We start from the raw sequence: 17,376 nt of genomic DNA on the forward strand, positions 1-17,376 counted from the left end.
CTGCGTCTTCCGGTACGTGGTCGCCACTCGAGAACCTTTCTGCCCCATCGACCATTGGTTCTGCGAGCAATGTGGCCCGCCCACTGCCACTTAAGTCTGGCAATTCTCTTAGCTATGTCGACAACCTACCTGCATATTATTATAAACGTGCCTCGATGCTATTCATTATTTCGTATTGTATTTTTGTATTTATCTGTCTTTTTGACTTATAATTATAAAGACCTAAATTAAGTAACCTATTATTCTTCAGTGATAAAACACATTTATTCGAGAATGGTCGTTTGCTTACTATCCGTCCGGCGCCACCCTTAAGGGTTCCCTTAAGCCTTAGTTCGCTAATCAGCGAAATCGACTCCACACTCGCGTTCGCGGCTTCGCGCCGCGTAGTCTGGAGCGGGCTTTATATCTGTCCGTGATACGTTTACAACACCTAATGTATTATTTATGTATTAATTTTATCTATTCTTCCTTCCAGATCCTAGTGAACGTGTGCCTGCTAACGTCGGCAGATCGCGGCAGTTTGTTCCTAGCCAAAGGCACGCCACCCAACCGCTATCTTCAAGCTAAGCTGTTCGACGTCACGAGAGACACAGGTACTTAACTTTCTCTCTCTCTCTCCCTCTCTCTTCCTCTCCCTAGCGTTTATCTCTCTCTAGTGTTTTTACCAGTTGCGCCTTTAACTGTTGAGGTCAGGGTCCGCTTTCCAAGATTGTTTCCGCTCCGCACAGTTTTCCGCGTAGTCTTTTGTGAGGTATACCCTTGCTATGTCAAGCCAGCACCTCAACGGGTTTCAATTTATTTTATTAGTATATCTATTCAGCTCTAATCACGTCACATTGTCGTTACGACTCTACAAAACGTTTTCGGTAGCTGATGTCACTGTTGCACTAATGTGGAAGAGTGATAGAGAGACGACTATACGCTACGCTACGGAGCGTTAACGATTGGCATGTTGGCTAAGCACCTATTCAGACAAAAAAAAATCGTTTGGCGTTTGTTGATGTACGATTGTCATGATTGTCAATTGATATCATCGATATCGTCTCTGCATAATTTAATATTAATTTAGCTGATATGCTGATGATTATACCGATTAGGTTTAGGTATAGTGAAGCGAGTACCTATTTGAATCGCAATAGAAATATAACTATGGTGAAATGCTCGCTTGATCGGTTGCGTATATATATATATATTACCGTCGTTCACGATCGTGTTTATATAAACGACATCGGCAGATCTGAATCCCTCGTGTACATTTCTTCGATAGCGTGACGTGCGTTTGCGTTATATCTATTTTTGTATAGGATTTTGAACAGCGCGCCAAACGGGATGTTTTGGAAACTCAAAATCTGTTACAAAATGACACAACGCAAATGCGTATGTCACGTCACGCTATCGAATGAAATGTACACTAGGGTATCACTAGGGTTACAAAGCAAGTCCTAATCTAGACATATAAATAGCTAAAGTACGACACTGCTTTATTTATAGAATCTAAGCAATAAACCGGCCAAGTGCGAGTCGGACTCGCGTTCCAAGAGTTCCGTACATTACACAATTTAAACAATGTATTTTTTATGTGAAATGTCTTCAAAAAACCCGTAGGGGTCGGATCAAAAACTAAGTAATTAAGTCCGACTCACGCTTGACTACACATCTCTAATAGGTTTTCCTGTGATCTATAGGTAAAGAACTATTTTGTGTATTTTTTTCGAAATTTTAGACCCAGTAGTTTCGGAGATAAAGGGGGGAAAGGTCATTTTTGGCCTATATTCTTTAATAACTTCTAAACTATTTATCTTAAAATTATAAAAAATATATATTTGAGATTCTCACAATGAGATTTTTCATTTGATATGTAACACGATATAGTTTGACAAACTTTATTTTTTAATTTTCTCATTAACCCCCTAAAAGTGATCCCCGTGTTTAAAATTAATTTGTTTACGTTACATGTCCATCTTTGGGTCACAAACTTACATATGTATACCAAATTTCAACTTAATTGGTCCAGTAGTTTCGGAGAAAATAGGCTGTGACAGACGGACAGACAGACAGACGCACGAGTGATCCTATAAGGGTTCCGTTTTTGCCTTTTAAGATACGGAACCCTAAAAACAAATAATTCCATACAAAAACGCCATATACCTAAGTACCATTTAAGATTATGTTAGTAAATAAAATTGACGTATGTATTTACGTGCCATAGAAACCTGATACAATAAAGAAAACGTGTCCAAAAACTAAAGAACCAAATACTTCCACCCCCGCAACGTCAAGCTATGAAATAAGCGCTATGCTTGTTTGGTAAACAAGCTGAGTAATGTCGGCCGTGATGTATAAGTTCCGGGAAATGGATGAATCAAAACAGTGGTTTTGGTTCGCTAATACCTGGGAGTTGTGGGCGGAAATGTGAAAATAAATGAAAATTAATAGGACACTGAACGTCATAGATCCTGTGTTGATGATTTTTAGGGTTCCGTACCCAAAGGGTAAAAACGGGACCCTATTACTAAGACTCCGCTGTCCGTCTGTCTGTCACCAGGATGTATCTCACGAACCGTGATAGCTAGACAGTTGAAATTTTCACCACTAACTAATTTTTGCCACTATAACAAATTAACAACAAATATTAATAAGTACGGAACCCTCGGTGGGCGAGTCCGACTCGTTCTTGGTCGGTTTTTTTATCCGGCTACAGATTGTGTTCTTCGTATAGTCAAAACTACTAGTACTACGGGCTGTCCTGGAGACGCGACTGTTTTAAGGGCTCGTACATGGTGGAGGTACTCAACAGGATGCAATGTATCTCGATAGTAACTCCAAAAATCCCCTCTTGGGCTCCCCTACCATAAAAGACCATCACTTGAGGCGAAAGGATCATCATCATCATCATCATCATCATCATCATGTCAGCCGATAGACGTCCACTGCTGGACATAGGCCTCCCCCAAGGCTCGCCACTCCGACCGATCCTGTGCCGCTCGCATCCACCGAATTCCCGCGACCTTCACCAGGTCGTCGCTCCATCTCGTTGGAGGCCTACCGGCAGTTCGTCTTGCGTACCGGTAGGACGCCACTCCAGAACCTTCCGGCCCCACCGGCCATCAGTTCCGCGAGCAATGTGCCCCGCCCACTGCCACTTAAGGTTTGCAATTCTGCGAGATATGTCGGTGACCCTAGTTCTACTGCGGATATCATTATTTCTGACTCTATCACGCAGAGAAACCCCGAACATAGCTCTCTCCATTGCCCTTTGCGTGACCTTGAGCCTTCTTCGAAAACGCGAAAGCGAAAGGATCACTGAGGCTGCAACCAAAACAAAACTAAAAAACTAAGCTAACATGTGAGAGGGTGAGTTTAATTAAACTATAACCAGACAAAAACCATAGTCTGTGCTTTGAACAATTAGAGAGTAGAACGTACGTGTTTATAAACATGAAGCAAACTTAATAACTAAAAATAATGATAACAACTTATCATCATGTCATCATCATCATATCAGCCTTTTATCGCCCACTGCTGAGCATAAGCCTCTCTTCGAGTATGCCACTTATCCCGGTCCTAAACCAATCTCATCCAGAAGTGACCCGCAGTCTTCCGAATGTCGTCCACCCAACGAGCCAACGGACGCCAGGCACTCCTTTCGTCTGAAAGCGGCCACAATTCCGTTAACATTTTGACCCACCTGCCATCACTCTGTCTGGCAACATATTCCGCCCCGACGTGATAACAACTTAATTATCGAAAATTGACATTAAAATTATCCGTTCAAAGTGTGCAAGCCCGCCATTTCCAAACTAATTTCCTAATAGTTTGACAGCGCCGGTATTTGACGCTATAAATAAGCCATAAACTTGAACATTCGTCTTCGTCCCCGGCGAACAATATGCTATTAGAAATTTATTGTTGTACTTTGGTCAAGGGAGACCTCACACGCTTTACACATACGTAGCTACTATTATATCTCTCGGCGGCCGATCGTAATAACCGCCAGATCATGTAATTCCTAGGCATATCGTGAAACGAGAGAATAATAGTCTCATTCCCTGATTCGACGGGCTCCTATTTCTGGGTATTTGCCCTTCGGGCATCTCAAGCAAGCAACCTCACGAATTTATATGTACTACCTAACTATTAGTTAAGTGGCGGATCGGCTGCCGACATATGTACAGTCAAGGGCATATATATACATTCCCAAAGTTTCAAAAATATGTGTACGCTCTTACACCTTAGACAATAAAGTCGTGTTCACGTATTTTTGAGCCATTTGTCTTGATCGATATTTTTACCTTCGACTGTACAACCCCCCTGCATACAAATTTACAGAAATTTGTATGCAGTTGCCTTTTCTCTGCAGCTGACTGTAAAAGTGGTATGTCAATCTTAAGTCAAGACCGAGACTCAATCGGTTCGCGACTACTTAGAGAAGTACGTAATGTATAATTTACGTATTTATAAAACTTAGCAAACTTTGTAAATTCTATCCCTTTCTAAAAAACACAAATGTCAAAATGACAAATAAGGACAAATGATTATCAAGGGCTGTTTGGGGTTAACCGGCGTTTATGACTAACGTCATAAATGTGAAAGATAAAGTCTGCATCTTCCCAAATGACTTTTTCGCATTTTTTATTCAAGCGAGCGGTCGCCCATTGTGTACCATTCCATTGAGTCTTAGCGCGTGCTACGGCGCGTGCCATTGTCAGAGACGATGGTACACAATGGGCGACCGCTCGCACAAAAGGAACAATGTATTTTGTTTAACAGATTACCGTCTTAGGCGAAAAAGTCATTTGAGAAGATGCGGAAACAGGATGTTTATTCTGATTATAATAACAGTTATGATTTTGATGTGGATTTGTCGTTGTTGATAATCAATACAAAAAAAAACATTATTCTTATTTGAAATATGTGTATCTTCAAAGACAATATTAAAGGATCGTTTATAAACTTGCCAACGTTGTTTTCCTTGATTATAAAATTCAAATCACTAACTAAATAATTGTATGAGTATCAGTTGAATTTTATCTAATGTCGACTCCATAGCTCGCTAACGTCTTACCGTACGATCAAAACTCCGATGCCTACTGATGATAGACTATAAAATTGCTGATAGACAATTAAGGATTGGCACAATAATCTTTTGGTTTTCACCCTCTCTCAACGGTTGATTTTAAAGTACCTAGGTCGCCCGTGAGTCTCTCATACTCGTAATAATCTAACCGTTTGACGTTTTTTTACGAGCAAACAACGCTATTATCATTAACCACTTGTACGTAGGTACGGTCACAGAGTTTAATTGCTTACCCAGCGTCTTACGTAAGTGAACAACTCGCGAACGCGAAACGAAGCGGCGCGGCGCGGCGCGGCGGGCCCACGGCGTTCGCGTTTGCAACGAGATCGCCCACGTAGGACACTTCTATATGTATCAAAGGATGGATGGATTATGGAAGGGATGTAATAAATTCAATATACGCGATATAATCCGTTTTTTTTCATAGTTTTATTTCATGAGTAACTATCGCGGTGTAGTGGGCTTTCAGTGTCGGATCCACCCAGTCGGCCTATTGGCGGGGGACTACCTAGTTAAAATCACTGATGCCCATGAACTCTCACCAGTGGCTCCTCGTAGCTGTTTGCACGCAGCTGCCACACCCCGGGCTAACCACGTCGACTCGTGGGCCGAACCTGGTAGAGGGGGGTTTAGGTGCTTGCACCTAAGCCTTGCGGTCGCTCCCCGCATAGTGCATAGTGTCTGCTTCGGCTGAATAGCAGTCCGCCACCGGTGGCGAGGTAGCTAGGCAATTGTGGAGGGCCTGAAGGGTAGCGATAGGAGACCTGTTATCGCTACCTAGATACTGCATCTCTACTTCTCTCCGATCGTAGCGGCTATCCGTTCCATTGGAACAAGGGGGGTAGAGACAAGAGGGTGCGTCTGTGCTTGCGCGAACACTTACGCACCATAATATATCCTGCGCAACGGACTGTTTCTGGATACTGGTAAAGTATTTAGCAAGAAGATAGGGTACGTGAGCTACCTAAGGGCGCACCAGAGAGCGGATCAGCTACACGCTAATAACGCGAATTAAAAATTGCCTACTCCAGAGCACACAGTCGCTGTGGCCGAAATCGGTCAAGAGAGCATCATCATCATCATCAACTATCGCGGTAACCGAAGACAATATAACAAAGGATTGATTCACCCCGCGCCTCATCGCTTTGCTTCGCGTTCGAGTGTTGTTCGCCTGCGTAGTACGCTGCTTAAGCCATTTGAGTTTCAAGCTAATTTGGTTGTTTAATACATACGTTCATACGTAGTCATGCTATAGAATGTGACGTTTTCATCCAAAAGGTACCACATTGTCTCTTGTCGATAAGGTTGATTTCTAATTGAAGCTAAGCTATTGGAAATAGCGCCTTACTGACAAGTGACAATAAGTACCCTTTTGATTGAAATTGGCACAAATGACCAAATATACATCAAACCTGCTTATAGTCAGTTGTTTTAAACTTTACCTATAATTTACTAGTAGTTAGTTTGTGCCGGTTCTAGCCCCTCCTCCTCCTCCCGTTCTAGACCAAAACTTTTCCGCTAGGGGGCGCCACTAGTTAGTTTGGCAAAGATCCGTCAGATGGCGCCACTAGTTAGTTTGGCAAAGATCCGCTAGATGGCGCCACTTGCTAGTTCCATAAAAGTCCGCCAGAGGCGCCACTAGTTAGTTCTAAAAATATCCGCTATGAAATGTATAGATGGCGCCACTTGTTAGTTCCGCAATGATCCCCGCTAGATGGCGCCACTGTGTATGTGTAAGAGCGCCTGTTGTTATTTTCATAGCAAATCCGTTAGATGGCGCCACTTGTGAGTTCCATAGAAATCCGCCAGAGGCGCCACTAGTTAGTTTGGCAAAGATCCGTGAGATGGCGCCACTTGTTAGTTCCGCAATGATCACCGCTAGATGGCGCCACTTTGTATGCGAGTTATCGATTCGCTTAATGGTTCTCGATGAAATGTATAGATGTCGCTAGAGTCAGTGGACGTGGAAGTTTTAGTTCCAAAAACATCCGCTACAAAAAGGTATAGATGAGCTGCCGTCCGAGTAGTTCTATAAAAGTCCGCAGTTAGTTACGCAAAGATCCGTTAGAGGAACCTACGTTTCAAAAGTGCGCTAAGAAATGTATAGATGGCGCTAGCAGCACTGAGTACACTTTGTAAGCTAAGTTTATAAAGGAAAAAAAAAACAAAAAAGTGACGGGGTGACGCGCTAGTTCAATAAAAATCCGCCAGAGGCGCCACTTGTTAGTTCTAAAAATATCCGCTATGAAATGTATAGATGGCGCCACTGTGTATGTGTAAGAGCGCCTGTTGTTATTTTCATAGCAAATCCGTTAGATGGCGCCACTTGTGAGTTCCATAAAAATCCGCCGAGGCGCCACTAGTTAGTTGGGCAAAGATCCGTCAGATGGCGCCACTTGTTAGTTCCGCAATGATCACCGCTAGATGGCGCCACTTTGTATGCGAGTTATCGATTCGCTTAATGGTTCTCGATGAAATGTATAGATGTCGCTAGAGTCAGTGGACGTGGCTAGTTAGTTCCAAAAACATCCGCTACAAAAAGGTATAGATGAGCTGCCGTCCGAGTAGTTCTAAAAAAGTCCGCAGAATTAGAGAGGGGTCACGGTAAGTTAGTTATCGATTCGCTTAAAGGTTCTCTATTAAATATATAGATGCCGCCTCGTCAGTGGACGCTGCCAGTTAGTTCAAAAACATCCGCTATGAAATGTATAGTGTAGTATAGATACCGCTAATGCCTCGTCAGTGGATACGTGCATCTACAGCGTAGCCTATGAATGACGTCATATAGCCCAGAACTGTCACTACAAAGTACGGAATTCTCAGTGCGCGAGTCCGACTCGCACTTGTCCGTTTTTTTTATACCACGTCACTTGTTAGTTAGGCAAAGATCCGTTAGAGGGCGCTACGTTTAAAAATGTATAGATGGCGCTAGCAGCACCGAGTACACTTTGTAAGCTAAGTTTGTAATGAAAAAAAAAACAAAAAAGTGACGGGGTGGCACATCCATGCACAGCACAGTGGCTAAGGTCGGATTCGAACCGGCGCTATTCTTTAGCTAACCGGGCTGACGTCTCTGATGCATGATGATGATGATGAACCTCTAGGCCGCCTCGTCACTGTGTAACAGGTTCGAATTTCGAGACTATATGTGAGCAGCAGCAGAATCATAGTGAGACTAGGTGTTGTGTGAAATTCGCGGCGAGTCCGACTCGCACTTGTCCAGTTTTTTTTATACCACGTTAGTGGCAAACGAGCAGACGGCTCCCCGCCTGATGGTAAGAAGTTACCGTAGCCTATGAATGGTGTCATATGGTCCACAACTGTCACTAAAAAGTATGGAATCCTCGGTGGGCGAATCCGACTCGCACTTGTCCGGTTTTTTTTTTAATACCACGTCAGTGGCAAACGAGCATACAGCCCGCCTGATGGTAAGCAGTCACCGTAGCGTATGAACGCCTTGTCCGGTTACTCCGGTTCCTCTAACAAAAAGTATGGAATTCTCGGTGCGCGAGTCCGACTCACGCTTGCCCGTTTTTTTTTATACCACGTTATTCTTTGCAGTTGGTTTTGTCGCTTTTGCTTATCAAATGTATGGAGTTTGTAGTTTACCAACCGCAAAAAGGTACAACAAGTTTGTTTTCTTATAGCACGTTAGTGGCAATCGAGCAGACGGCCCCCGCCTGAAGGTAAGCAGTCACCGTAGCCTATGAACACCTTGTACTTACGGTTTTTTAATACCACGTTAGTGGCAAACAAGCAGACGGCCCGCCTGATGGTGAGCAGTCACCGTAGCCTATGAACGCCTTGTCAGGTTTTTTAATACCACGTTAGTGGCAAACAAGCATACGACCCCGCCTGATGGTAAACAGTCACCGTAACCTATGAACGCCTTGTCCGGTTCCTCTGACTAAAAAGTACGGAACTCTCGGTGGGCTAGTCCGACTCGAACTTGTCCAGTTTTTAAATATGCCGTTATTTCCGCCTCAGTTTAGGTATTTATCTGCCGCCGGCCGACCGTCGCGACATTTCATTTCATTTTATTTATTTACAAATAAGCTTACAGTCTATAACCAAGGCGCTTACATGTTATTATATCATACATGGTATGTTACACTTACACTATAAAATTACATGTCAAAATTACAAAAAAAAAAGAGAAACAAATTCAATTATATAATATTATGTCAGTAAAGTAAATAAATAATTATCAATTAAATTAAATTCAAAAATTCATAAATGCCTTTGATAACTGGGTAAGACGCATGATAAAAAATGTCAACGTCAGGTAATCGCAGAGACATATCATTTAACAGAGCGATAGCTCTTGCAGAGGGAGCGTTTGCAGCCCAGCGCGTGCGCCTCACCGAGCCCGGGCACGCGAACAGACGCCGGCGCCGCCGCGAAACCACCGCCCCACCCTCCCCTGCCGCTGGGCAATGGCGAGGGGGCGGCACCGATAGACCTATTCTAGACAGTGTAGATGGATTTGCGACTTGGTTGCGAAGTAGCTTATAGTAATGTACCATCAGTAACAACTTCCGCCGCAACTCTAATGTATCCATCCCGACCATACCACTGACAAACAGTGATGGATACAAATAAGGATAATATCCAAACTTTTTCCTATACAGAAATCTAGCAAATTTCCTCTGGATTTTTTCTATCATGAGGGTATACTTGCTTTCGTGTGGATCCCAGACACAAGCGCCAAATTCAAGTTTGCTGCGAACATAGGCGTTGTATAGCAGCTGCAAAACACGAGTGTCACGAAACTGGCTAGATACCCTCATGACAAACCCCAGGACCTTATTCGCCTGCTTACAGATGTTGGTAACGTGCGTCCTAAAGTCAAGTCTCGAGTCCAAGGTCAGCCCCAGGTCAGTTATCTCATCAACGCGATCCATCACTGCGTCTTTAATGTGATATTGTTTAATGTGAGGTGACCGAATTCTCGAGAAAGTAATAACTTTACATTTGGAGGTGTTAAAATGCAGTTTATTGTTCTCACTCCACTCGGTCACCGCGTCAATGTCCCTCTGGAGATCTTCTAGATCAGACTTGTCTCCTGCTCCCAGATACAGTTTCAAGTCATCAGCGAACAACAAACAGCCAGCAGTGTGTACCACCCTCGGCAAGTCATTTATCATTATCGTAAATAATGTTGGGCCAAGAGTGCTGCCCTGACTCACGCCGGACCGAGTGAAAAAGGGCCTTGAACTATATCCACCCCATTCAACATACTGGTTTCTGTCACGAAGGTAACTAGATAGAAAGTTCAGTAGGTGCGGCGTAAAACCCAGGGCACTGCATTTTTGAAGCAGGATATCGTTGTCTACCAGATCAAATGCCTTTTTGAAGTCGAAATAAGCCGCATCCACCTGCCGACCTGCATCCAGTTCATCTCTGACGTGGTCCACAAAGTTCACATGGTTAGTGACAGTAGACCGTGCACGACGAAATCCGTGCTGACTGTCACCTAACCAACATTGTATCTGAAGGCTGATGCGGCTTTCTATTATGGACTCAAATAACTTGGCGAAACCTGGTAGCACAGCTATAGGTCTGAAATTGGACACATCACGACCGGTGCCGCTCTTAGGAACAGGAGTCACCCTCGAGACCTTCCAACATGCTGGATACTCCCCATTTTTCAGACTTAAGTTAAAAATGTGTAAAAGTGCTGCCTCGAGAACTGAAATACAGTCTTTTACCAGAAAAGATGGTATGTCATCAGGTCCAGCAGAAGCTCGTGCTTTTAAATCTTTTGCTGCTTTACGAAGGTCTGCAGCATCTATCTTTTCCACTGCCACGCGTGCACTACTAACTGGAAGGTCGGAACAACTTTGCGCCGCCAACTTAGCATTCAAGAGTGGAACATCCCCCTGAAATACTGAGGCGAAGTATTCAGCAAAAGAGTCTGTCGCTTCTTGTCCCATCACAGTCTTCCCTTTGTACACAAACTCGGTGTCACATCGTCTATCCTTCCTTTTACTGTCAACAAATTTCCAAAATTTACTAGGATCGTCAGTAATGTCTCTCTCAATACTGCGTATGTAATGTCGGAACGCACTTTCAATCAAAGTCTTTACATGCGTCCTATAGTATCTAAACATTTCCAGATTAAAAAGCTCTCCTTTCTCTCTGTACCTTTTTAAGTGGAAATGCTTAAACTTGATGTTTTTAATAATATCTGCAGTAAACCAGGTAGGATAACAATATCTATTTCCAGATGCAGGTTTTTTGAGGGGGACATTACTGTCGATACAATTTTTCAATTTGGCGTAAAATAATTCAGCGGCAGTGCCAGAACAGTTCTCAGTGAGCACATCACCCCAATCAATATCCGATATAGCGCTATAAAGCACTCTAAGATCAGCCTTACGAAAGTTCCATTTAGGACCCGAAACAGGAGGACGAGGCTGCAAGGTCGGGGAACGCATACCAACACGATGAAACTTTACCAATACCTCAAGGGGTGGGTGGTACGTATCAGCCGGTACAAACGCATCGACTTCGCCGCAAACGCTCACTCTCTCAGTCTCTGGGGTAAAGCCGCTCAAAACCAGGTCTAGCATACCATCATGCCCATTACACACATTATTATGTTGATACAGTTGACAAAATTCCATAAAACATTTAAAATTATTCTGGACATTTACACTACACGAATTCAAATTAAAATCACCTAAAATAATAATTTCATGGTCAGGGAATTTACAAATTACATTTTCTAAACATGTCAAAACTTTCAAATATTGTTCATCTCTATAACTAGGTGGGAGGTAAACCACGCAACACACAAATTTTACCGCTTTACCCACGACTAAAGCAGAAACTAGTTCCATGTCGTTACTTAAACCATCGATATTAGACAGACGACGCACAGATAAGCTTTTGTGCACAGCAAGCAACACACCACCCCAGCCCACATCACCTAGTCGATCTTTCCTTAACACTATATAATCTTTGGAGAATAGCTCCGCGTCCTTCACCGAACTGACAAGGAAGGTCTCAGTTAGTGCTACGACGCTGTATGAGCTCAGCAGCATGTTAGTATGGAAGACATCAGTTTTCGACCTCAATCCGCGTACGTTCTGGTAGTAGAAGCTAATACTCTGCGTTGATTTACTTCTCGCTGTTTTTGCTTTGGCGACGAAAAATCTGTCGCCACGGCTTGATACATATGTCCTTCGCCCAGTTTTCCTCAGCCATGACCTTTTCAAACAGACTTTCCGGCACGCCTAGTTTAAAAGAAGCATAGTTCCCACGAGCCTTGAGTTCTTCCACTTTGCAACTATCATCTCCGCATACCATATTCAGATGCTGCAACACTTGCTCTTTAGTAGTACCCTGCTTTACATAGCATAAGTGCATATACCTTAATCTCTCTGCTGCTTCTATTGGAGTTACACCAGGAGCAGCAATACCTCGCAGGACCCCACTGACTCTTGATCGCTCGCTGTTGTCTGCTTTCCGATTATCTCCAACAACCTTGTCCTTGTCACAAAACAGGACAGAGTCTCCTTCTAGGTCAGTATTTTTGACACCTTCCTGTGGGACACATATCAATGGGCAGCTGGTAGGCGTCTCAGGTGAGGGTTTCGCTCGCTCGGGTAGTGCTGCACCTATTGCAATGCCCGCCCCTGAACCTGCTGGCACGGGTTCTTCTATTATGACAGTTTCCTCTGTTACCTGTCCCCGCTTTTTAGCCTTCTGCTTTCGGGCCCATCTTCATTGACGACGACGGGCTCAGGCTTCTACATTGACGTGACCTAAGCGTGTAAGCGCCGAATTTCGCGGCGCTTTTGACCTTTAGTGTGGATATACGTACGAGACTACCAGCGCATTGCCGAAAGTTATATGTATATATTTTTTTAAATTATTACCTGTACCACATCAGTGGCAATCAATCATACGCCCCGCCTGATGGTAAGCAGTGTCACCGTAGCCTATGGACGCCTGCAACTTCATAGTTGCTACATGCGCGTTGCCAGACCCTTTAAACACCTACTTACTCCTTTTGAATTGGGAATGGGGAATTGCGCAATAATTTGGGTGTGTTGATATAGTTGGTTAAACCAAATTGTCAGTAAATATGAACAATAAAAACTGTACTCGTCCTTTTCTTTTGGGTGCTAGTACTAGTATAAGACAAAGGTAGTATGATTCTTTCTATAAGTTTTGAATGATTCACGGAGTTTTGAACAATTCAAAAGGTAATCACGGTCTATATCCCGGTCAATATAAGTCTAATGATTCTTTCTGTCTATGCTTGAAATGAGACAGTCCTTTGGCAAACTATAGGTAGGTTTTACTGAAATAAAAAAAGTTTAAAAGTGAATGAGTAATTATTTATTTACCAATCATTTAGTTATTTTATAATGTCCTCATACAAGGGTTTTAAAATTAATCTCAGATTACCACAGAAAATTTTCTCTTTTAATTTGGGTGTACATATTGTGCTTATCACTAATCAAATTGGACATGTTATCATAGATAGTTTTACTCAAGTCTAAACAGGTAGGTAATAGTATTTATTAAAATTTGACTGACATACAGTTAGTTAACATCTTTCAACGTATTCTAAAAGTTAATAAATATGACGTCACCCAATTTCTAGTCGACTATATATGCTAAATTTGCGTCTATCGACGGGCAAACAAGCAGACAGGTCGCCTGCAAATACTATTGTATGTTTGTACTGGCGCACTTTTCTTTGCAGTTGGACTTTTGTCGCTTGTGGTTATCAAATGTATGGAGTTTGTAGTTTGCCAACAAATAAACAAACAATCAGACAGCCCGCCTGATGGTAAGCTGTCATCGCAGCCTATGGACGCCCGCAACTTCAGAGTTGTTACATGTGCGTTGCCGACCATGTATTTAAGTACTTGAAGACCAATTATAAAACAAGTTACATATTTGAATTACTTATACTGTTCCAATTCTCATCTTTTTTTAAAGCATGCAAAATGTTGTGTAATTCGTCTATATCTGGATTCGGGGTTTTTTTATTGAATCTTTACTGCTCCATGTGCTTGAAAGTGAATTTGGCCTGCGCTTGTCTGATAGAGTAATTGGGAGAACGTTCAAAAGTCTGATTGGATATTGGTCGGACAACACAAGCCTTCTTGAGCTTACCGTGGGACTTAGCCAATTTGTGTAAGAATGTCCCTATCAAATTAATTAATTAATTTATTTATTTATTGGTCATGAAACCTATGCGATGCTAGTGGAGTTGTTAGCTCATTAATTTGCGTATATTGGAGTTGACCTACTCTTCAATTTTTAGGGTTCCGCACCCAAAGGGTAAAAACGGGGCGCTATTACTAACACTCCGCTGTCTGACTGTCTGTCTGTCCTAATACAAGTTATATCAACTTAAATGGAGGATTCGACACACCGGTAATCCGCTGCATGTTATACAAATAAATAATTTTAAATTTTTGAATTTCTGTTACCACTATAAAAACAATTACTGAAAACAGTAAGTATTTAAGTTGGGCTCCCATACAACAAACGTGATCTTTTTGCCGTTTTTTGCTTAATGGTACGGGACCCTTCGTGCACGTGTCCGACTCGCACTTGGCCGGTTTTTAATATTGAACCTAGCATTCAATATAGATAGACGTGGCGTTCGCGTGCACCCGTGGTCATGCAATGTGGCGAAATTAAAAACACGTTTTAAGATTCATGACAACATACCAAACATAACTTTACATGATTTGGTCGGGTTCTTTGTTACCCACCATAAACCATACTAAATTAATTGTGGTGAATAAAAAAATGTGAGACTGTGACAAGGACAGACAATAATAACGCTTTCTCTGCTACTCCTACTGAAAGATACATAAGACTATCCCGTTTGGTCATTTATAGGTTATGTTCCAATTAGGCTATCATAAATGAGACCACAATACCGGCAACCTGCAGCTGGCGCATACGCATTCTAAAACTAATTTAAAAAATCAAAAAATAACAATGGAGTACGTCATTGAACTCGTTGTGAGGCTGTGGTTCAGTAACAAGGGGTTGGGGTACAATTATAAATGCGGAGATAACGACGAAACAAATATTGCATTCATCTCAGCAATCGAGGCGCTAGCACCTGACGTGGACATTTACAAGTGGGAAGCGGCCCGGAGCGATCTCAAGAAGCTAATCAAAGAACTTCTGGAGCAGAGGTCCATCCTCCAGTTACACTCGGGATACCATGCGGAGGGGCTTTTGCTGGAGGTGCTAAGAAAACACAACATTAGATCATTCCTCTCAGTGCCTCTTAAACAGAAAACTTTAATCTGGAAAGACGCGGGGGTGTGGTTCGTGGAGGTGATTAACCCGAAAATCATAAAAAGAATGTATGTGTTTTTTGACTGCGAATAAGTCTGTGTACCGAAATAAAAAAAAAAGTTTAAAGGCGAATGACTGTTTATTTATTTACCAATTATTTAGGTATTTTATAATATCCTCATGCAAGTATGGGGAGCGGGTTTGATATCGATTTGTTAACTGCATAAAAACGCAAAATTCGTTGTTAAGGGGCTCCCTGGCATCTAATACCTTTGATTAGTTTTCTAATGCTTTTGGATCTAATCATATTAACAGCAACGGCTTTAAGCAATATAGTATGCCATATTTATTTCAAAGTTCATTGTCGATGAGATATTTGGCATCAAAGTTGAAAAATTTTAGGCCAAAAGACAAGAACTGAGTTGATCATGACTTGTGCTCTCACCCTCCAATATTCGTGTTAGTTACCTATTATCGATCCACTTAATTTTATGTAAATCGATGACATCATTAAAAAAAATGCTATGCCATGATTAGTAAAATCAATTTTATCAGTTCAACTGGAACAGGAAACGAGTAAATACCCGCTAAATTAGTTGTACCTAATTATATCGGCAACGGCGACCCTAGCTCTGATATGGCTTGCAAAACCAAACTTACTCTTTAAAACTCTGTCGCTGGGTGTGGGGCAGTAAGCTAAAGTTGACCAGAATCATTGTAGGTATAATTATAGGAGGGTTTCGGCCGCGATTTACGTATCTCACGTATCGCATCAAGGTCAATGAGATGAGCGTCTTCAAAATTTTAACACGAGAACACCATTCTGACAGCAGAGAAGCATATATTAAACATTTGTTGGAAGATTGAGGCCTGTCTGCCCATGCATTATTGCATTGCCTTTCTTGGAACTCTTCTACGTACATTTGTCTCTATTAGAAGGTATTTCTGGCCTGTGTACAGTTTTGGTAAAATTACATTCGGTGCACGCGTCACGTCACGTGTTCAGTGGGCATGCTAAGGGTAAAAACCCAGGCCTTGAGTTTAGTTAATGCTTGCAGAGAGCGCCATGTGCATTTGGCGTTGCAGGCTGTTTAAAGTTTCTATTGCCGTCTTTTGGCTGGTTTTGTTACACCAAACTGCGGAGGCGTAGGTGATAATGGGCCTCGATTTTGGGTCTTATGTCTGGGTCTTCGCGAAATGTAGCAGGAAATTATTTACGAGGTACGGGCGTGCCACGTGGCGGTCATGCCATGCGCGTGCGTCTGCGGGACGCGGCGGGTCGGGAAGGGGGGGGGGGTTAGTCTCACCGTCTAGACAGCAGCCCACGCATTCCACAAGCATGACGTCATGCGCAGGTGTTCAAGTCGACTATTATGATTATTATTTTTAATTGTGATTATTGCATCATCAATCAAAGACAAGACTGCATATTTTTAAGTATACTTTGGAGGTGGTGGCGATTGGGAATAGAGATAAGGGTTTATGTTAAAACAAAAAATTGGTTTATTTTCATCAAACTTATTCAATGAAAAATATAGGTATTACACAAAATATCGGCGGCATAACACTTGATTTCAGAGTCGATAATATCGCGCTTAAAATTACAAATATGCCGCATTGTTCTGTTTTGGAGTGCAAAAACTCCAGCCGGACAAGAAATATCACACATGGAGGGATTTCATATCATAGCTTATTTCATTATGCAACGCTAGATGTGACTATCTTCAAAAATAAAAATCATAGATGCAATTTCGACATAATTACCTCTACTGTAATGATTAAATTATTGTAATGGGCGTGCCGAGGAGAAGGCCCAGGGGTTCCTGTTAAACGAGCAGTGCGTTGCAGGCTGTTTAAAGCTTATATTGCCGTCTTTTGGTTGGTTTTGTTACACCAGACCAGACTGTGGAGGCGTAGGTGATAATGGGCTTCGATTTTGGGTCTTATGCCCCATCTTGCTCCTGCCATTCGATTATATAATATATAACAGCGACCCGCCCGGGCTTGCATAA

The 17,376-nt window shown here is 42.4% G+C and overlaps 1 protein-coding gene across 2 annotated transcripts in view; it reads left to right on the forward strand.

Annotated features, from left to right (window-relative positions):
* Positions 1 to 17,376, forward strand: part of LOC134750474 (cGMP-specific 3',5'-cyclic phosphodiesterase-like) — a 200,042-nt gene that overhangs the window by 155,985 nt on the left and 26,681 nt on the right. For both annotated transcript variants that reach the window (XM_063685638.1, XM_063685639.1), the window contains one exon: positions 476 to 593. In XM_063685638.1, coding sequence (XP_063541708.1) covers positions 476 to 593 — 118 coding nt within the window. The remainder of the gene's footprint in view (positions 1 to 475; positions 594 to 17,376) is intronic.

Source organism: Cydia strobilella, chromosome 20 (genome assembly GCF_947568885.1).
Source record: "Cydia strobilella chromosome 20, ilCydStro3.1, whole genome shotgun sequence".
Taxonomy (NCBI): domain Eukaryota; kingdom Metazoa; phylum Arthropoda; class Insecta; order Lepidoptera; family Tortricidae; genus Cydia; species Cydia strobilella.